The following is a 21497-nucleotide window of genomic DNA, read 5'->3' as shown; positions in this document are numbered from 1 at the left end:
AGAAAGAAAGAGAAAAATAAAATAAAATGAAGTTCTTAAAATAAAAAAATTAAAATAATTTTTAAAAATAAAAAATTTTAAAGTAATAAAAAAAGATAGAAAGAAGAGAGCAACCAAACCAAGAAACAAATCCACCAATGATAACAAGCACTAAAGCTATACTAAACACAAGAAACATAAAAACAATAAAAAAAAAAAGCAAAAAAAGGGACAGACAGAAACTTAGGACAAATGGTAAAAGCAAAGCTATACAGACAAAATCACACAAAGAAGAATACACATACACACTCATAAAAAGAGAAAAAGGAAAAATATATATATTGTTGCTCCCAAAGTCTACCGTCTCAATTTTGGGATGATTCATTGTCTACACAGGTATTCCACAGATGCAGGGTACATCAAGTTGATTGTGGACATTTAATCCACTGCTCCTGAGGCTTCTGGGAGAGATTTCCCTTTCTCTTCTTTGTTAGCACAAGTCCTGGGCTTCAGCTTTGGATTTGGCCCCGCCTCTGTGTGTAGGTCACCTGAGGGTGTCTGTTCTTTGCTCAGACTTGACGTGGTTAAAGTAGCAGCTGGAAAGTGGGCTCTGGCTCACTCAGGCCCGGGGGAGGGAGAGGTACAGAATACGGGGCAAGCCGTATTTTGTAGGTCCTCTGTGGCTGCAGAGGCCGGCGTGTCATTGCAACAGCCTGAGTTGTGCCATGTGCTCTCCAGGGGAAGTTGTCCCTGGATCACAGGACCCTGGCAGTGGTGGGCTGCAGTTTCCCGGGAGGGGATGTGTGGATAGTGACCTGTGCTTGCACACGGGCTTCTTGGTGGCTGCAGCAGCAGCCTTAGCATTTAATTCCCGTCTCTGGTGTCCGCACTGATAGCCGCGGCTCGCGCCCGTCTCTGGAGCTCGTTTAGGCAGTGCTCTGAATCCCCTCTCCTCGTGCACTCCAAAACAATGGTCTCTTCCCTCTTAGGCAGTTCCAGACTTTTTCCCGGACCTCCTCCCCACTAGCTGTGGCGCACTAGCCCCCTTCAGGCTGTGTTCACGCCGCCAACCCGAGTCCTCTCCCTGGGATCTGACCTCCAAGGCCCAAGCCTCAGCTCCCAGCCCCCACCCGCCCTGGCGTGTGAGCAGACAAGCTTCTCAGGCTGGTGAGTGCTGGTAGGCACTGATTCTCTGTGAGGGAATCTCTCTGCTTTGCCCTCTGCACCCCTGTTGCGGTGCTGTCCTCCATGGCTCCGAAGCTTCCTGCCCCCCACGCACTGTCTCCGTCAGTGAAGGGGCTTCTTAGTGTGTGGAAACCTTTCCTCCTTCACAGCTCCCTCCCAGTTGTGCAGGTCCCGTCCCTATTCCTTTGTCTCTGTTTTTTCTTTTGTCCTACCCAGGTACGTGGGGGGGTTTCTTGCCTTTTGGGAAGTCTGAGATCTTCTGCCAGCATTCAGTAGGTGTTCTGTAGGAGTTGTTCCACATGTAGATGTATTTCTGATGTATTTGTGGGAAGGAAGTTGATCTCCAGGTCTTACTCTTCCACCATCTTGAAGGTCTCCCCCTACGTCTTTCACTTTAAATCAAAAGATAGAAATGATTAAGCTTAAGAAGGCATGTGAAAAGCCTAGACAGACTAAAAGCTAGGCCTCTTGTGCCAAACAGTTAGCCAAGTTCTGAATGCAAAGGAAAAGTTCTTGAAGGAAATTAAAAGTGCTACTCAGTGAACACATGGATGACAAGAAAGAGAAACAGCCTTCTTGCTCATATGGAGAAAGTGTTAGTGGACTGGATAGAGATCAAGCCAGACACAACATTCCCTTAAGCCAAAGCCACATCCAGAGCCAGGACCTAACTCTCCTTAATTCTAGGAAGGCTGAGAGAGGTAAGGAAGCTGCAGAAGGAAAGTTTGAAGCTAGCAGAGGTTGGTTCATGAGGTTTAAGGAAAGAAGTGTCTCCATAACATCAAAGTGCAAAGTGAAGCAGCAAGTACTGATGTAGAAGCTGCAGCAAGTTCTCCTGAAAGTCTAGATAAGATAATTAATAAAAGTGGCTACACTAAATAACAGATTTTCAATGTAGATGAAGCAGTCTTCTATTGGAAGGACTTTTATTGCTAGAGACGAAAAGTCAATGCCTGACTTCTGAGCTTCAAAGGACAGGCTGACTCTCTTGTTTGGGGCTAATGCAGCTGGTGACTTTACATTGAAACCAATGCTCGTTTACCAGTTTGAAATTTACCATTTTGAAAAAGGGCCCTTAGGAATTATGCTGAATCTACCCTGCCTGTGCTCTATGAATGGAACAGGAAAGCCTGGATGCAGCACATCTGTTGGCAACATGGTTTACTGAATGTTTTAAGCCCATGATTGAGACCTATTGCTCAGAAAAAAAGATTCCTTTCAAAATATTACGGCTCATTGACAAGCCACCTAGTTACCCAAGAGCTCTGATGGAGATGTACAAAGAGATTAATGATGTTTTCAGGCCTGCTAACACGACATCCATTCTGCAGCCCATGGATCAAGGAGTCATTTCAACTTTCAAGTCTTATTACTTAAGAAATACATTTAGTAAGGCTATAGATAGGAATTCCTCTGATGGATCTGGGCAAAGTCAATTAAAAACCTTCTGGAAAGGATTCACCATTCTAGATTCCATGAAGAACATTCATGATTCATGGGAAGAGGTCAAAATATCAGCATTAACAGGAGTTTGAAAGAAGTTGATTCCCACCCTCATGGGTGACTTTTAGGGGTTCAAGACTTCAGTGGAGGAAGTCACTGCAGATGTGGTGGAAACAGCAAGAGAACTAGAATTAGAAGTGGAGCCTGAAGATGGAACTGAATTATTGCATCTCATGATAAAACTTAAACAGGTGAGGAGTTGCTTCCTATGGTTGAGCAAAGAAATTGGTTTCTTGAGATGGAATCTACTCCTGGTGAAGATGCTTTGAAGCTTGCTGAAATGACAACAAAGGATTTAGAATAACTTTAGTTGAGGGTTTGAGAGGTTTGACTCCAGTTTTGAAAGAAGTTCTACTGTGGGTCAAATGCTATCAAACAGCACTGCATGCTGTAGAGAAATCATTCATGAACGGAAGAGTCAATTGATGTGGCAGACTTCACTGCTGTCTTGTTTTAAGAAACTGCCGCAGCCTCCCCAACCTTCAGCAGCCACCGCCCTGATCAGTCAGCAGCATCAACAACCAGGCAAGACCCTCCACCAGCGAAAAGATTAGGACTCACTGAAGGCTCAGGTGATGGGTAGCATTTTTTAGCAACAAGGTATTTTTAGTTAAGTGGGTTTTTGTTTGTTTGTTTTAGAGGTAATGCTAATTCACACTTAACTGTAGCTGTAGCACTGACAAATCTTAAATTTTCACAATTCATTTGTTGCCTCAAATATATTGCTAAATCCTCCCTTTGTTTAGAGTATAGGGTAAACACGACTTTTATACACACTGGGAAACCAAAAAATTCACATGACTCGCTTTATTTGATATTCGCTTCATTGTGGTTGTTTGGAACTGAACCAGCAATATCTCCGAGGTATGTCAGTACTATATTTTCTCAGTATACCTGAGGGTCATACATGTAATCGTGCTACAAATAGCCTTGAAACAAATGAAATTGGCTGCTTTAGTGACTGCCCTTGACACTGGCACTGTCTTGGGGGAGTGCAGTTGCCAAAGACAGATGTGTGTAAAGCTGGGTCTCAGGTCTGCTGATGAAGTGTCCCATGGCAAGAGGCTTAGTAGATAAGTTCTCCACTTTTTAAAGAAGGGAAAGTAATGGCTGCCAAAAGTCGATCAGTCATATTGTAATTTGAAGCCAAAGTGTTCCTTCATTCATTCATGGCTATGAACTCTATTTAAGCAAAACAGTATAGAGAGGCTTTTGAGATAAAACAGGCTCACCTGCTCATCATCTCCATCAGTTCCTCCCCTGAGCCACTACCTTGGAGGTCCTGAAACATTATAGGAATTCACAGTTCTGCAGAGCATTGATGAGGATTGCTTTTAGAAATGCTGGAATGTGATTTATGTTAATTACATGAATAGGAATTTAATTGAAAAAAGGGCTTTAGCCATAGAATCACTGACTGTTAGGGTGGCAAGTCATCTTGTAGAGCACCATTTAACTGAGAGCATCATTTAACCAGAGAGGTTAAAGTACTACTTGGCAGCCACAGAACTATATAGAGCCAGACTTGGGGCAAGAACCCCTACCCCATTCCAAATTCCAGAGTGTTCTTTCTGTGCATATTGTCCAGCAGATAATTAAATGTAAGAAATCAACTCTGCAAAATACTGATTAAATCAGAGTTGGATTTATATTTGTTTCCACCAGCATCTGCCATGTCTTGGTGCAGTGCTAAGAATTTCAGCATCCAGGAGCTTCTTAGTGGGAAATATTGCAGAGCAACTATCTAAATTACTTGAGGTCTGCAAGCCGTTGTTAAATATTAAAATCTGTTTTGGTGATTTAGCTGTAGCATTGACAAATCTTAAATTCCCACACTCAATTTTTTGCCTCTTAAATGTATTGCTGAATCTTCCCTTTGTTTAAGTTTCCTAGCCAATAAGCCTATTCCCAATTCAGCACTCTGGATGCTGTGTTGTTTGATCTTCTAATACTTTGTATCGACTTACAAAATCAATAGAGACTTAGTTGGTATTTTATGACATATCTGTTCTTTCAGATGCTATGTGGGCCAAAAAATACATCCATGGAACATATTTTCCTCATATGCATTTTCCTTATGGTATATTCTGCTATGCTATCCGCTCAGTTTTATTTCAGTACCTAATTTGTATGAAGCAGTGATAGAGGAGAAAGAAAATCTATGAAAAATTGAATTTCCTAATATTTGTCCATGGCCTTATTTTTCAAGTTGATGGCACAACAAAAGAGAATTTTAGAAAGTAATTGTGGAACATACATATGATGACACTTTTTCCCAGAAGTGTTCAATACAATATGTCAGCTTAGCAGTTAATTGTTCTTTTATTGTTTCACCTGCGTTAGTCCAACCTCCCTGGCAAGAGTGGCTGCATGGTTTAGTGGAAAGAAAAGAGACATTGTAATCAATCATAGTTTAAATATCAGCTCTGCTCTTTGCCCTGCCAGCTATGTGACCTGCATAAAGTTAATTAAACTCTTGGATCCACATTTCCATATTTGTAGAATTGGGTGTAACACTTGCCTCATAAGGTGCTATGAAGATTCGTATAAAGACATGTAACATAAGTACCTAGTACAGTGTTTGTCTGGTCCACAGGCATTCAAAAAACAGTAGTCATTTGTTTTTATTTGGATTTTCCAGAAGCAGTCAAGGATTGGAGCATAAGTAGTACCTTTGGAAGGTGGTCCCAGGGAGGCCAACAGAGAATACCTTATAAAGCAAGTTATCACTGAGGTTAACTACAGCTTACTTCCACTGGGTAACTAGGAGTGTTAGTGAAGAATACACCTCTCAGAGTTATCCCATATGAAGGACAAGAGAGCTGGATGTTTACACATTAATTTTTATGGCTTGTTGATTGAGGGATGCTGATATGGGTATTAATTTTTCAGAGCTTCTGATTTGCTGTGTAAGTGGGCAGATTAGAAAGGCCACAGGCAAAGAGATGAAAGTGCTAGCACTTGGAAATCAGGTAGCTTGCACATGAATGAGACACCCAAAGAACCACCTTATCCAACTTTTGTTAACTATGATTACATTTCCTTATTGAAGACCTTTTTTGTTTTCCTAGATCCCTATACCGTGGTGGGCAGAAGCCACTTCATACCAGCTCATGAGTGTCAGATATTCAGAAATGTTGTAAGCCAATTTGTAAACTATTGGTACCTTGAAATTAGCTTGATGGGAATACCATAACATTGAAATAGATCTATCAGGATCTATTTTTCTTCAGAAACAATTTTAGCAGCACATCACTGTTCCCATCCCTTTTCTCCCAGTAGATGGAGAATAGGAATTACATGTATAGGCTTGGGAATCAGATAAATCTGAGGTAAAATCTGAGCTCTGACATATTTTAGCTGTGAAGTCATGGGAAAGTGTCCTAACTTCTCTGAGCCTCAGTGTCCTTGTCTGTAAAATGGGGATGTCTATAACTTGTACAGCTGTGATGAAGATTAAATGCAGTAACAGGTTGTATGTAAGATGCATTGTGGAATAAGGACTTTATTATTGGAATTAAACCTTACACAAATGTAGGAGGAGCCGTGAAAGGAAAATTCCACAAGGGGAAGTTGGAAGTCACAGAAAAGTCACTAACCAGCCTTCCTGAAGCACCGTCAAGAATGGACAGGTTAGAGTTTGTGTGGGAATCCATGAATTCTGGCATACACAGTTGCCAAAGTGTGACTGTCAAAGGAGCTGGAGGAAGAAAGTTGTTTCTCTGTGTAGTTGCCATCTCGGGGGAACCAGAACCAAGCGTCCAGATAAGAGAAGAAGAGAGTGAGGCCAAGCTCACTGCTGCATGTCTGCGACTACCCATCATTGTATGCGACCTCAAAGAATATCACAGAGGCTGGGATGTTTCTTCGCTTCTGCCAGATTGCAGAGCCAAGAGCCACAAAGAATAATGGGTTAGGAAACCATCCCAGAGGGCAGAATCAGACCACATTCAATATATGCAATATACGCCTTGCTAGATTTCAGAACTGCTATGGGTCAGTGCCTGGACCTGGGCCTTTCATTCTTTCCTGGGTGTGTCTGTGGCAGTTATCCTGTTCTTCTCACTGTTTGTGTGTGGTGTTTGATAACTTGTGTTTTTGTTTATGGGTCCCTGGATCAAGAGCAGCTGCAATTTAACAGCCTTGTCTGTCTGTAGACTTGATACAACTCATGAGATCCCAGAATTGAAGTCTGTTTCTATAATGAGATAAGATTTGGGTTGGTCCTGGGATGGAAATGAGCGTATTTTGTAGATGGGAGGAATGTGAATAATTTGTGGTCAGGGGGTAGGCTCTGATGGATTGCAAAGATGGCTTCAAATTACTTTCTTCCTAGAATGCATACACTTGGCAATGTGATGTTGCCTTCTGTCACCAAGAGGTGAGCTTTTTCCTGTATCTTTGAGTACAATTTTCCTTGTGACTTGCTTTCACCAACAGAGTGTGTCAAAAGTAACAAAAGAAAAAAAAAGTTGTGTGACATCCAATCTGAGATCTCAAGAAGCTTGTCAGCTTTTTCCTTCACTGTTTTCAGACCTGCCATCACCTTCTGAGGAAGACCCAACAAATCTCTTGGATAATGAAAGCCCACAAGGAGAGAGAGGTCCAGCTATCTCAGTCTTCCCAGCTGTGAACTCGGCTCCAAGCCAACATACAAGTTGCTGCAGGTGTGGGAGTTAGCACAGGGAAGACCAGAAAAACTACCCAGACCTAGCCAAGCCACAGGATCACAGGAAATAATACATCCTTGTTGACTTAATCCACTAAGTTTTGGGGTCATTTGTTACACAACTATAGATAACTTACACACCCTCCCAATAAATTATTTTTCTGCTTAACTTAACCAGAGTGGGTTTTAGTTGTTTGTATCTTCACAGGGTTGTTGTGTAGGATAAAGGTGCTACTGTTTGTAAAGGACTTATCAAAACCTGGCACATAGAAGGGCTGAATAAATAGTAGCTATTATTATGTGAAATAGGTTCTAAATACTTCTGAGAGGTGTAGTGTGGACAGCCCTTAGAGGATCCAATAGACTTACAGAAGGGGATACGTAAACATCAGTCTGTGTGCCACTGAATCACAGTTCTCTCAAATTCAAAATGAGGACATTTCCCAAATTATCTGTAAGTGCTTTTCAAACTCTAAGATCCCATGATCCTACACAAAATTGGCCAAAACCCCACCTTGGCACATATTCTAGATGGCTCTAAACTCATGCCTCATTGGGTCTCAGCTGTAGACTAGCCCAGACCAATGCCTTTATGGTCTTTTATGCAGTGTTCTGTGAGTGCCTCACTTATCAACATAAGAGTAGGTTAAGTGGAATCATTTAAAATCCTGCAGTCAACACTTGAGCAAATTGGTTTTAAAACTATATATTACATTGCAGCACATTGCAATTTAATACATAGTTCCCAGATAATTGCTTATTGCTTTAGGAGTATAAAATATGTGTCCAAATAGTTTAGAGTGGTTGATAAGACATGAGAAACAATATCTCTTTATTCACCTTTTTTTGGAAAAAGGTAGAATATAGTCATTACAAATATGATATCCAAACTCAGGCTGCCTGGCTTTGAATTCTGGCTCTGTCACTTATAATTCTCTTCATCTCTCTGGCCTCAGTTTTCCTACCTGTAAAATTGAGTTAATGAAGATAATTATTATAAGAATTAAATGAAGTAACACATATAAGGTACCTAGCTCAGTACCTGATCCATTGCAAGTATCCAATAAATGTTAGCTATTGTTATTTTCTAAATGCAAGTATATTTTTGTTCCCTTTCTGCCATACTACTACTAGAAGAGCTGCTAGAAAAGATAAAATCACACAGGTGGCTGGAATTGTATTTCTTTTTGGCAGGGCTGTCTAGACTCTTTTTTGCTAAGACAGTGCTCTACCCACTGGCCACAAACATCCTGACTTGTACATAAGTGGAATATTTTAAAAAAGAGAAAAAATGCAATATTTATTTTTTGACAGGAACTGGATGACCTCTAAGTTTTGCAGAACAATTAAAATAGGTGGGAAACTCTGAAGGTACAGAGAATATACTTATTAAGCTGTGTGTCGTTGTCTTTAACTTTCCTTAGTTGGGAATTTCTACAGAAGTCAAGTTTTTCAGAATATTAGTTATGGTTCTCTGTTTTCACAGAACACAGAAAGACTCTTGCTCACTAGAAGAGGGAGTTGACTGGAAGGATTTGGGAGAACTCACAGAATTGGAGAGAGAGCTAAATAATGAGGCCTTGGAAAAGACAGGAGCCAAGGCAACTCTGGAGATCTGGAATACTTGAGACTTGGAGATAGCGTGAAAGGGGAAAACCTTAACTGACGGTGCTGCCCAGACTGTGTCCTGAGGGGAAGAGTGGTTCCAGTTGGGATGCCGATTAGGCCAAAAATTCCCCAAGCAAACAAGCAAACTCAAAATGGATGTTCTCCCTACTCATCCTCAAATCTCAGAAAACACAGGAGTCACTGATAAAGCAACAAGGCAAATGTAATGTTTCACAACTATATGTAGGCAAGAAACTAGATGAAGAGTCAAAGAGGGTACAGAGCCAAGATGGCAGAGGGGGAAGTGCCAGCAGAAATGGTGACGCTGGGGGGCAGTGGCCAGTGAAGGAGGGGGCAGACATGGTGAGAGCAGCTTCTGGGGAGCACGGTGCTGATAAGCGAGATGAAAGGACACCATGCATAGCCACGTTCTCCAGCCTGGGCTGGAATTTACTATATGTGTATGCCAGTCCAGTTTTCTCATAGAGCCTGACTGCATTCACGTCCCTGTAAGCTGAAGTAGTACCCATCGGTTCATAAGGTGTAGAGGGGGGATGATGGCTGAGGGTGGTTTCACGGGCTGGCCATCAATATGACAAGCTAAGACTTACAATACCAGCATGTAGATCCCGTCAAGTAATGTTTACTCAAGCCATAGGAGTAGGTGTCTCGGGGAATCCTACTCTCCTGAAAACATCAGAAGGTTACCCAATTTTTGACCTGCTGCCCAGTGAAAGGAAAACATTTTTGAAATTAAAAATAAATAATAAGGTATATGGTGACCGTGCACTTATTGGCCATTGGCAGGGCACTGACAGGTATGTTAAGGAGCTCCTTAGAGACTCCCTTCTAAGAAGCTTGTCCTCTCAGAGAACGGATGGTGTTGATGGACCCAGCTCTTTTGTTAAAGGGCATGCCTTGGTGTTTCCACAGAATCGGAGTCCTTTGACTGACATCCCAGATGCTAACACAACAGGGTCTCATAAAATAAAACCCAGGGTAATGGGAACATGTTCTGAAATGTTCTGTGTTCATCCATGCTTTGCAAGAGAGGAGCTGATGTATGGATACACAAAATTACCTTTTCCTATCTTATTCTGTCACCTTTCATCCAAAGATCATTTTAGAACATAGACTTACTGGAGGATAGAAAACTGTACTATCCATGTACAGTTGTAGGGCTCATTAGAAAGACACGGGATTCCTGACTTCAAGTTTGCACTAATAATATTGTAGGCGAGAAGTCAAAATAAATATAACCCCCCATCCTGTCTATTATCTAGTCCATGTCCTCCCTCTCCCTGGCCTGGATTATTGCCATCATGTCTCCCCAACTTGAACTCTTGATTTCCCACCTAAAATCGACACTGGTACCCACTTCATCTTTCTAAAGCACTCCTCTTATCCCATCAGAAGTTCTCAATGGCTCCCTATTGCCTACCAAGTAACATACGCATTCCTCAGTCTCCAGTGAGGTTCCTGCAAGATTGGTGCCCATGTCACCTCTCAGCAGTCAGTCACTTCTGCCATTTACAGACCCTGCCCCTTGGACAAACAGAAGTACTTGAGGTTTCCTGGACACAGACACACACACACACACACACACACATTTTTTTGCCTAGTTCAGTTTCCTTTTTGGTTATGAATGTCCTTGCCATAATCTTTGTTTCTACCCCATCATAACCAATTTCTACAAATCAGTCAAAAATCTTGATTCTCCATCCCCACCTTACCACACATTGACCCGACTGCCCTTTTCCAGTGGTCCCTGTATCAGCATAAGGCCCTGTCATCTAAGAGTCTTTTGTTTTCTTGACCCCCTGCACCCACTTCATCAGCAAGTCCTCTTGGCTTTACCACCAAAATTTCCCAGATTGCAATGCTTTTCCTACGTCTTCTGGATCAAAGCCACCATTCTCTGTTGCCCAGACTTCTGTAGTAGCCTCCTAAGCAATCTCCCTGTTTCCACATCTGCACTCAGACAGTCCATCCTCTACAAGGTACCAGAGAAATCTGTTAGAAATGTAAACCAGATCATGTTACTCCTTTGTTTAAAATCTTTAAGTGGCTACCTGTTGCTTTTAGAATAAAACACCTTACCTAACCTGCTCCCCGTCTGTCTTTCCAAAGCTCACTCTATTCCTCCTTCCCCTCGTCCTCACACTGGGCTACATTGATGTCTTTCTATTCCTTTAGAAGGACAATTTATAGATTATTTGCATTTTTTGTTCCTTCTTTCTGGACTATTCTCTTTTCATGTCTTTTTACATCTGGAACCTTCTCCTCATTTGCATCTCAATCCAAATGTTTCTTCTTCAGAAATACTTTCCCCTGATCAGATCTGAAATACCTCCTTATTTTCATCCTATCAAGTCATTCAGGTAATTTCCTTCAGAGCATTTATTAGAGTCTGCAGTTATTTTAATTATTTATCTGTTTGCCTTTTTATTAACTATGTCTCCCATCCATCCCAAGTAAATGTAAATTTGTGTCTTCTTGTTCATGGCTTGGCTTCCAATGCCTCACACAGTGTTCTGAACATAACAGGCACTAAGTAAGTATTTGCTGAATGGTTGAATGAAGGACCATCTTAAATATCATCTAAGAGGACTTTCTGCTTCTCACAGTCAGAAGCCCTCCTCTGGAATTTCAGTGTGTGCTTTGTCTGACCTCAAGTATCATGCTTTATATCTTCTGGATGGGATTCTAGGTATTCATAAACGTGTCTAATTTTCCTTATTGGACTTTGAAGTCACTGTCTGTGTGTCTGATCCATCTTTGAGTCTCCCACAGTGCCTACCCCAGTGTCTTATGCATAGCAGGTATTCAGTAAATATTTTGGGAAGTATAAATGAAAGAAGTATTAACTCACTGTATATTTCAACTAAAGAGAGTTTAACCCCCAAAATGAGACTGAGTGATTTAAATTTTCTTTTTTTCTTTTCTTTTTTTTTTTTTTTTTGCCTTTGGGTGCCCATCTCTAGCTGACTAAAGTTGTGAGCATAGTTTTGCCGTTTTCTCCTGTGACTTCATATTTGGGGGCTGTACTGTGGACATGGTTTGGTCTCTAAGTCAGGTCTATGATTCTACCAATCACAGAGCTAGATTCAGACACTCAGTCCCTGTACGTGTTGCTACTACCCATGCCTTCAGAGCTTCTGTGGCCACTGCTTTGTATTATTGTTATTTCTTAATATTTGTTTATTTCCTATAACCTTCTTCCTTGTAGACTGCTCGTAGTTACCCTGGCATTGGTGTGTTGTTTCTAAGACAACAAAAATGACTTAAAATGGTTGTGAAATTCAAAAGGGATGCAAACAATGTATAAGTCTTACAGGACCAGGTACATTGACTAAATTAGGTGTGCACTTTTTTGAGCTTAAAAGAGACACCTGACTTGGAAAACTCCAGAACAGAGGAATGTCTCTTCAACTTTTGTTCAGCTCTATTTTTCTTCTCCCTGGCCCCCTGGATATTGTCTTTCAAGACTTTTAGCAACTTGAGAGCAGAGATTCTGTGTTTTTTAATTTCTGTATTCCCAGGCACCAGGCTGGTGCTTGGTACACGGTAGGCCCTTATTAATTTATTAATTAATACTATCCTCTTTTCCCAGGTTTTGCTTCTCATTCCTATCTTGGACTGGCCTACTGGGCTTTCCAGATCCTGACCCTCAGCTCTCCCTGGGGCCCCAATGTCTTTGGCACAAGTTTTCTGAAGAGTTCCTTGGCCTCCCCACCAGATGCCTGGATTCACTTTTGATCCATTGTTCCTGTTTCCATCCTTTGGAAGCAAGAGTTATTTTCCTAGTGCTGTTTTGCTCTTAACAATTAAAGAATCTCATATGGGAAGCTTGGCTCTTATTGGCAGACCTTCTGACAAAGACCTAAGGCTATTGATTCTAAACTTTACCTGGGCCAGCAGTGTAATGTGGGTGCTGGAAGAGTTCATGTAGACTTAGCCACAGTAAAGGTCCCCATACTCTGTGTCCTGTACTCTACTCGTGGCAGTTGGCTCTGCAGCTTGCACGTACGGCCACATTCAACCCTCCCAATGACTCAGTGCAATAGGCATGGCTATTTTCTCTGTTGGCCAGATAAGAAATCTGGATCACATGCAAGTTAAGTGATATGGGTAAGATCACAGCAACATCTCTAACACTGCCTTGCAAACTGTAGATGCCCATAGAGCAGTATCTCATTGCTCCTTTGTAGAACTTCAATATATTATATTATTTACCCCAGTTTCACTACTTACCAGCTCTGTGACCCTGGGCAAGCCAATTAAACCCTCTGTGTCTCAGCTTCCTCAACTATAAAACTGAGTAACTAACTGGAAATTTTGTGACAACTAAATTTGCTAAATCTATAAAATTTTTAGAACAGAGCCTACCCCACATGTCTTTTATTCTTGTAAATTTCCAGCACCTAACTCCCCAAAGAGACTTTGAGATCCTCAAGGAGATGATCCAATTCCTGTCTTTAGCCCCCACCTGCTGTGTGGCACATGGTAGGTGAGTAACACGTTTGTTGAAATGAAAAACATAATTATTAAAGGATAAGAAGGAAGCCAGGCAAACGAAGATGTTAAGATTCTGGAAGCATCTTAGAGGTCAACCAGAACAGTGGTCCCTAAACCCACCTGCAATGTTAGTATATTTCAGTACTGTTAGTGTAAGTGAGAGTGCAGCCAGCCCAGCACTTTCCTCGGGTTATCTCCTATTTTATAGATGAGGAAACTGAAGCACAGAGAGGATATGTTATTCCAGGATCAAAGAACCTGAGAGACTAGAACTCAGCTCTCCTGTTGTATCAGCCACTGGGTTGGGGTGGGGATTTGGGGGACTGTATGAAAGGGTTAGATAAGATGACCTCCAGGATAACAATACATTCAGCCAGTCCTCAGAGAGTTGCTGAGTGCCTACGAGTGCCAACGGCTGAATGGTTTTCTGGAATGTCCAGAAAATTGAGACATGGATCCCTTTTGTAGGCGTTTACAATCTGGTGCAAGAAATAAAACCTCTACACAGATAACCACGGTGCAAGGTGGGAAGTCTGGACAGCTGCCCACCCCATGTGGGCTGAACTGCTTGGCTGTTGCCAGAAGTTCAACTCTCTTCATAAGGACAGTCCCTTCCCACTGAGCCTTCGTCTTCCCATTCTTCCAGGGGATAACTCACCAGCCACTTTAGAGTTCATTACCCTGAGCATCTGATTACTCTGAGACCTCCCTTTCTACTGTCATTGCTTACTGTCACATGTAATTTACTCCTGTTTGTTTATGTATTTAATAAATAGTCTTGGGCTTCCCTGGTGGCACAGTGGTTGGGATTCCGCCTGCCGATGCCGGGGGCGCGGGTTCGTGCCCAGGTCCGGGAGGATCCCACGTGCTGCGGAGCAGCCAGGCCCGTGAGCCATGGCCGCTGGGCCTGCACGTCTGGAGCCTGTGCTCCGCGGCGGGGGTGTGGGTGGGGCCGCGTCAGTGAGAGGCCCGCATACCGCGAAAAAAAAATAAAAGAAATAAATAAATAGTCTTGACTGCCTACTACTATTAACTTACACTTACTGAGTTAGCTAATATTTCTAACATTTATTGAGTGCCCACTACACACCAGGCATTGTTTTAGGTCTTCGTCTGTATTAATTCATTTACTCCTATGTCAATGAAAGAGGCCATGACTGAATCTCTGAAACAATATTTGAAGCTGAATTTATTGTTTGTTCAGCAAGGCAGAGCTGGGCATCTCTTTAAACAAAACAGAAGTTGAGCTTATATAGATAAGGGTTTGGAAAGTATGGAGTTGAGGAATTGGTGGAAATTCAGAAGTTGGAGTGTTTCAGGATTGACTGGCTTCCACGCTTGGAATTGCGGTTCCTGGAATGAGATTTGTTATGGACTGACTTTCAGAAGTCATATGACTACAAAAAAGGGAAGGAGGGAAAAGAGAGAGTAGGAGTGGCCTTGGTGAAAAGAACAGTTCAGGGAGGAAAGTGAGAGCCTCTCACCAACTGTTTCTTTTGATAACCCAGACTGCAAACTCAGTTTTGCCTTGTTGACCCTGTTCTCCAGGTCCTTCTTGCAGCCCCTGCTGCCCCTTCTCTAGCCCATGAATGGAGTTCCATGTCTGCCCTATTCCAGCGAAGGTGTTTCCTCCTCGGTTAGGGCTGGCAACCTGCGATGGCACCTCAGAGGAAGGGACATGATCACTGAATGGTGGAGGGAACCAGGGTCCCGGGCTTTTTAAGTTTAATAGCCAACAAATGTTTATGGAACTCCTACAAACTGCCAGGCACATTCTGGGTGCTGTGGAACAGACACAAGCTCATGTTCCCATAGAGCAAAACCTCTGTTGCAGAGACAATATTTAAACAAGTAAATTAATAAGAATTGTATGTCACTGCTCTTGAGTCAAATAAAGCAGAGAAAGAAGGTGGGGGAGGGGAGTGGTGCAGTGTGAAATGGGGTCGTCGGGGACACCTCGCTGAGAAGCTGGTGTTTAAGAAAAGAGTCGAGGAAGAGTGAAGAGGAGAAGGTGGGTGAAACATGGTGAGCTTTGAGGGCAGGAATAAGAGATGAGGTTTGAGTTCCAAGAGATAATGGGGGAGGAGTTCATTTAAAGCCTTAGAGGTCATTATTAGGACTTTGACTTTTAATTTGTTGAGATAAGGGGTCATTGAATGGTTTGAATAGAGGAGTCATCATGTGATGTGCCATCTTTTCAAAGACACATAGGAGCTACTATGTTGAGAATTGTCTACATGGTACATAGGGCAGGGTGGCAGCCGAGGGTTAGTTGAAAGGCTAACCCAAGTGTTTGATGGTGATAAGGGAGCGGGGAATGAAGAGCAGACAGATTCTGGGTATATTCTTCATGGAACACTCCTCCCATTGAACAGTTTCATTATTTACCGCTATCAACTCTAGCAGTTAGATGGGAGGTCCTGGGTGTGCATCCCCAGAAGATCACAGCTTGACTGACTGTTCAATCTCCGGAGGGTCTTTTCCAGTTGGGCAAATGTAGTGGGGAAAGAGCGACATGATCACATCTGGTAATAGAAATAAAACATATCTATCAAGAAAAGACGCATACTTTATACCCAATTCTATTTAGTTTTTTTAAAGTAGTATTTTCTCCTATATAATTGTTTGAATTATAGGCGATTTCTGTAATTGATGGCTGTGGAGAAACAGACAATTTTAATTTCAATTTCTCTGCTATTCTGGTTTCAAGTGGGTGTTTGACATTTGTGTGTGTGTGTGTGTTAGAGAGAGAGAGAGAGAGAGAGAGAGAGAGAGGGAAACTCTGAGAGGCCTACAGAGTGGTTGCTATTCCCTGGGCAATAAAAACCTGAAATCCTACTAATGAGGTTAGAAAAAAATTGAACTTTTTCCATGTGCTTAATAATAGCACTGCCCACTTACATAACCAGGGTTCCCTGAATAATTGCCCTCTTTTCCAATTTATTTTTACGACCTAAAATTTGGGGGGAGGAAAGTGCCTTTAGGTGTAGAGCATTTCCATCCAAAAGCTCAACTCCAGGGCTTCACCATTTGTCCTAAACCAAGTCAAATACATCTTTTCAAGTGAAACATAAGTGAAAGTGAAGGATGGAACTGAAATTCATCGTGGGAGCTCTGAATGGTTTACCCTTGGGTGTGAGGATAAAAGATCGATCCTTTGCTACAGATTCTATCTTTCTCAAATTGGGGAATCTTCTGGTGACATTTTTATCTGTCTTCGTGGACACCATTTGAGTTTGCCAGTCATAGAATTAAAGGGTTTAGGAAACCACGGAATTGTACCAAACATTTAACTGCGAGGAGAAGATGGGCTCCAGGGTATAATAACTGTTAATACAGTTAGAACCCTCAATAAGTATAAAAATGTTTGAAATACAGACCATCAGCATATTTAAGGTGTATTTACAAAGAATAAGTGAGGTGCTGTGCTAGCTGAGGTGCTGAAAAATACTTTTAAAAATTGTTTCTGTAAATTTCCACAACTCAGTGAACATATACATTATAAGGAGGAAAGGGATAGTGATCAGAAAAAGAGAACACAGTCGAGTCAGAGCTTGAGGCAGATATTGGTTGAATATCTGGATTAAGTTGCCAGAATTATTTTGGAGGAGGGCTATTTTGGGTAGGCAGTAACCTTTATTCTCAGATATAGATTTCCATGTTGACTTTTAACCTTTAGTCACTGACTGGCAACTGTCCAGTCCTGAAAATGTCCTGCTCCATCCTTCTGCCTAAATTGCAAGTTTGAAAAGTTTAAAGGTGTTATAAATACGGGTTTACAGGAATTGCGACACTGCTCACATTCTTTTCTCCTTCTCTCAGTAGGAAATGGCCGAGTGGGTTTAACGAGGGGTTTCATAGACAAGGCAGAAGGGCATTTAATCACAGGCTTAAAACGTAAAGTTAAGAGAAAAGGCATGTTGACATTACTTCTTCTTCTTTAGGAATGACTTATGAAAAGGAAAGGTATGGTCATCCTTAAATTACAAGAGAGTGTGTGCCCACGAACTAGACATGGGCTTGTGTTTACAAAGATCTTTTTGTACATGTGTCTGAAAGATGTTTGTATGAGTGAGTAAAATGGGTTGAATTTATGTTGCTTGAGCTCCTCCACGCTCCCTGATGCTAAACAAGATGCTGCAGGAATGGAAAATGGAACTTTCTTTCTTTAACTCTGTCATGCCATTGGGCACCATAAGAAGCTGTCAGCTTCAATGCCTCAAATGTATTAAAAGAAGGTATGCCCTTTGAAGGTGGGACGGTGAGCCATTTCCCCTGTGTTTTGTTCTGTGCTCGAATTAGATTATCTCTCAAACATGGTTTGATTGTGTGCTTCCAGGAGATATCGATCCACAAGAGATGGTTCCCAGCAGGAAGAACACTGTTTTCGTGGATGGAGTCATACTGAATGGCCCCACAACAGATGCAAAAGCAGGAGAAAAATTTGTCGAAGAGGCCTGTAGACTAATAATGGAAGAGGTGGTTTTGAAGGCTACAGACATCAATGAGAAGGTAAATATAAAAACCTATAAGGAACGCTAAGAATGCGAAAGATAGGTTTTAACCAAACCTGGCTGGCTAGACGTAAGGGAAATGGGAATCATGCTTTCATTTCCTCTATACCTTTGTTTCAAGGGGATGCCCAGATACCAAAGTTTGTATCTACTCCCCACCCCATCCCCGCCTCCAGAACCCCACCCAGTCTCTGTTTTCCTGGGAGGGTTGACTTTTACTTTGCCACCCAGCATGTGTCAGGAAATTGGCTGAGACCCAGAGTTTAACCAGGTAAGGCTGTGAAGCACAGGATGAAGCTTTCACCCCAGATAACAATATAGGTTATAAACCACCCAATGATCTGCTTTCTACACTCTCCAAAGCACACTCTGCTTTCCATTTTCTTGCGCATATTCTTTATGTTACTAGGGAAAACCAAGCAGAAGGTAGAAAAAGTGTGAAAAGTTTAAAAATTTATCTGAGGGTCTTTACCAGGACCTTGTCTGAGCTCAGACTAGAAATCTTGGGTTGTGAAGTCTGACTTCTGACTGGTACCAATGACTGGTTCTAGGTTTCAAATTCAGACCCAAATTCAGATGCAAATTGATATTGGAATTACCACTAATAACATCTATTCTTAACAGTACTTACTACGTGCCAGGTGATATTCTAAGAACTATTCCATACGCATTTGTGTATTTAATCCATGTGTTTGTGTAGTTAATCATTAAAGACCCCTAAGATGCAGGTGCTATTTATTAACTCCATTTTAGAGACAAGGGAAAAAATGTGGCACAAGAGGTCAAGTACGTTGCCCCAAAGTACATGCTAGCAAGTCTCAGAGCTGATACTAAACTCCAGGTAGGCTGGCTTCAGAGTTTGTGCTTTTTTTTTTTTTTTGCGGTACTCGGGCCTCTCACTGCTGTGGCCTCTCCCATTGCGGAGCACAGGCTCCGGACGCGCAGGCTCAGCAGCCATGGCTCACGGGCCCAGCCGCTCCGTGGCATGTGGGGTCTTCCCGGACCGGGGCAAGAGCCCGTGTCCCCTGCATCAGCAGGCAGACTCTCAACCACTGCGCCACCAGGGAAGCCCAGAGTTTGTGCTTTTAATGATTCCTCCATACGTCTCTTAAAATCTCAAAATTAACCTCTCTCACATTGATCACCTTTCATACTGGAATCAGATTATCAGGAAATGGAGGGAGAGATTTTCATTTCAATTTTATCAGGAGAAATAAATGTCATTTAAAAAAATAATTTTGAATGTGAAGTGGTATGCTGAATTTTTGGTAACATGCGTTCGGGAAAACTAATAGGAAAATAGAAATGACCCATGATCTTGGAATGGTTAAATTCAAGGCAAAGTCACTGGAAGTGTTTCCTGATATGTACTTATAATTGCATATTTTCCTGTCTTCTTTGTACTTGGGGAATATTTTGGACCTGCTTTACTTTGGAGTAAACTACTCCCCTGGAACTTTGTTTATATCGGCCTTTATTCAGTCATTAAATATTAACTGAGTGTTAGCTAAGGGTAAAGCATTACATTTGGGCCTGGGGGATATTAAGAAAAGTAAGAAAAAGGTTCAGCTTTGAACAGAATTTTAATCTCATTGGGAGAACAAGTTTTTGTTGGGATAGAGAACAGGGGATCCCAATAAGAATGTGATAAATGCTGCGTGATTTGGGCAGAGTTTGGGGATTTCACTGAGGAGTGGGCACCTTGAACTTTGATGCAGAGTCTGAAGGTGAAGTAAGGTTTTGATGGACAGAGAGAAGTCAGCACAGGTGTGTTGAAGAAAGCGGGAGGTAAATGATAGAGAGAGAGTTGTAATAGGATAAGGTATTTAATACACTAAGAGGACCCTTCATCTAGAAAGAAGGGCTCATACAGGGCCCTAATGGGAGGTAGGATGAGAAGGGTAGGCTTAAGACCCTAAGTTGTCCATTAAGCAACCCCAAGCCCATTGCAGTATAGTAGACATGCATCCATATGAAGCTGGCTTGAAAGTTATGTTGAGGTTGGGAGAGGGAGGTGAGGATTTTATGCTGCTGACTTAGCCTACTTGGTCAGAGATTCAACAAGTCCCCTTTCAAAGGTGACCTGAGGATAGGATGGGTCCCCACACATAGATGATTATTACTAGCACCCTCTTTGATAGACACTTTTTATCAGCCACTTTTTGTTTGTTTGTTTGTTTGTTTGTTTGTTTTTTAATTGGGCTGTAATTTACATTCAGTCAAATGTATTCCTTTTGGTGTGCAGTTCTATGAGTTTTGACAAGTCTTGTAACCATGAACAGAATTAAGATACAGATTAAGGTCCATCACCCCCCTTATTTCCCCGTGCCCCTCCATAGTCAACCGCTCCCCTCACCTCTAGCCCCTGGTAATCACTGATCTGTGGGTTTTTTGTTTTTTGTTTTTGTCCTTGTGGTTTTTGCCTTTTCCGAAGGTAAGGTAGATGGAATCATATCACAAGTAGCCTTTGGAGTCTTGCTATTTTCTCTCAGCAAAATGTGCTGGAGATTCATCCACGTTACATGAACCCATAGTCCTTCCTTTTGATGGGCTCAGCCCATTTGATTTACTTCTGCCCATTTTGGTTCTAAGCTGAGAGTTTGATTTCATACCTCTCGCATGACTTGGTATTTCCTCTTGCTTTCCCCAGCCTCCCACATGCTGGTCTTTATTCCCTGGAGGCCCCCCTGTCTCTCTCCTCCCCTCCACAGCGAAACTTTTTAAAGATTGTCAACACTGCCCCCCTCCCTCTACTTCCTCACCTCCTACATCCTCACTTCACACAATCTGGCCTCCACTCCCACCTCCCTTAGTCAAATGCTCTTGCCAAGGACACCTCCTTGTCGATAAATCACAGGAGCACTTCTCAGGCTTTGTCTAAGTCGGCTTCTCAGCAGGATTTGACAGTGATGACCGTCTCCTCCTTCAAGCATCCTTCTTCCTTTGTTTAGTAGCACAAAACTCTCCTGGGATTCTCCCTGCCTCCCTGGCTTGTCCTCCAACTCACAACTGAGCTCCTCTCCCTTTGACCATTTCTCATGCGTTGGCACCGCCCAGGTGAGACCCTGCACCTTCCCCTCTTCCTGTAGGTTCCCTCTGAGCTGTGTCACCTGTGTCATATTATAATGGATGCCTGGAACTCTGTTCCTGATCTTCTACAAGAGCTTCAGTCCAACTGCTACACCCCTTTTGGGTGTCCTGAAGGTGCCTTGGACTAAATGTGCCCCCAAATCATCATCCCCACCCCACCCCATCCACCATCAACCCGTGTGCAAGCTGGAAACCTCAGGATGGCCTTTGGCTCATTGCTCTCCCTCATCCTTGATGTGCTACCGCTTTCTCAGTTCTGTTGATGGTGCATTTTCAAAATCTCCAGATATGCTTCATTCCCAAAGCAGCTAGCTTCATCCAGACTACTACCTTCTCTTGCCTGGCTTATTAGAGTAACCTCTTATTTCCAATTTTATTTGGAATCTCCATATAGCAACCAAAGCTATTGTCTAAAACACAAATATGATCAT

The 21497-nt window shown here is 42.3% G+C and overlaps 1 protein-coding gene across 2 annotated transcripts in view; it reads left to right on the top strand.

Annotated features, from left to right (window-relative positions):
• The window catches only part of GADL1 (glutamate decarboxylase like 1), a 261431-nt gene that overhangs the window by 95625 nt on the left and 144309 nt on the right, over positions 1-21497 (top strand). For both annotated transcript variants that reach the window (XM_067753583.1, XM_067753582.1), the window contains one exon: positions 17802-17974. In XM_067753583.1, the coding sequence (XP_067609684.1) occupies positions 17822-17974 (153 nt within the window). In that variant the 5' untranslated portion in view covers positions 17802-17821. The remainder of the gene's footprint in view (positions 1-17801; positions 17975-21497) is intronic.

Source organism: Pseudorca crassidens, chromosome 10 (assembly GCF_039906515.1).
Source record: "Pseudorca crassidens isolate mPseCra1 chromosome 10, mPseCra1.hap1, whole genome shotgun sequence".
Taxonomy (NCBI): domain Eukaryota; kingdom Metazoa; phylum Chordata; class Mammalia; order Artiodactyla; family Delphinidae; genus Pseudorca; species Pseudorca crassidens.
The sequence above is the reverse complement of the archived record's forward strand: the minus strand, read 5'-3'. Positions and strand labels throughout refer to the sequence as shown.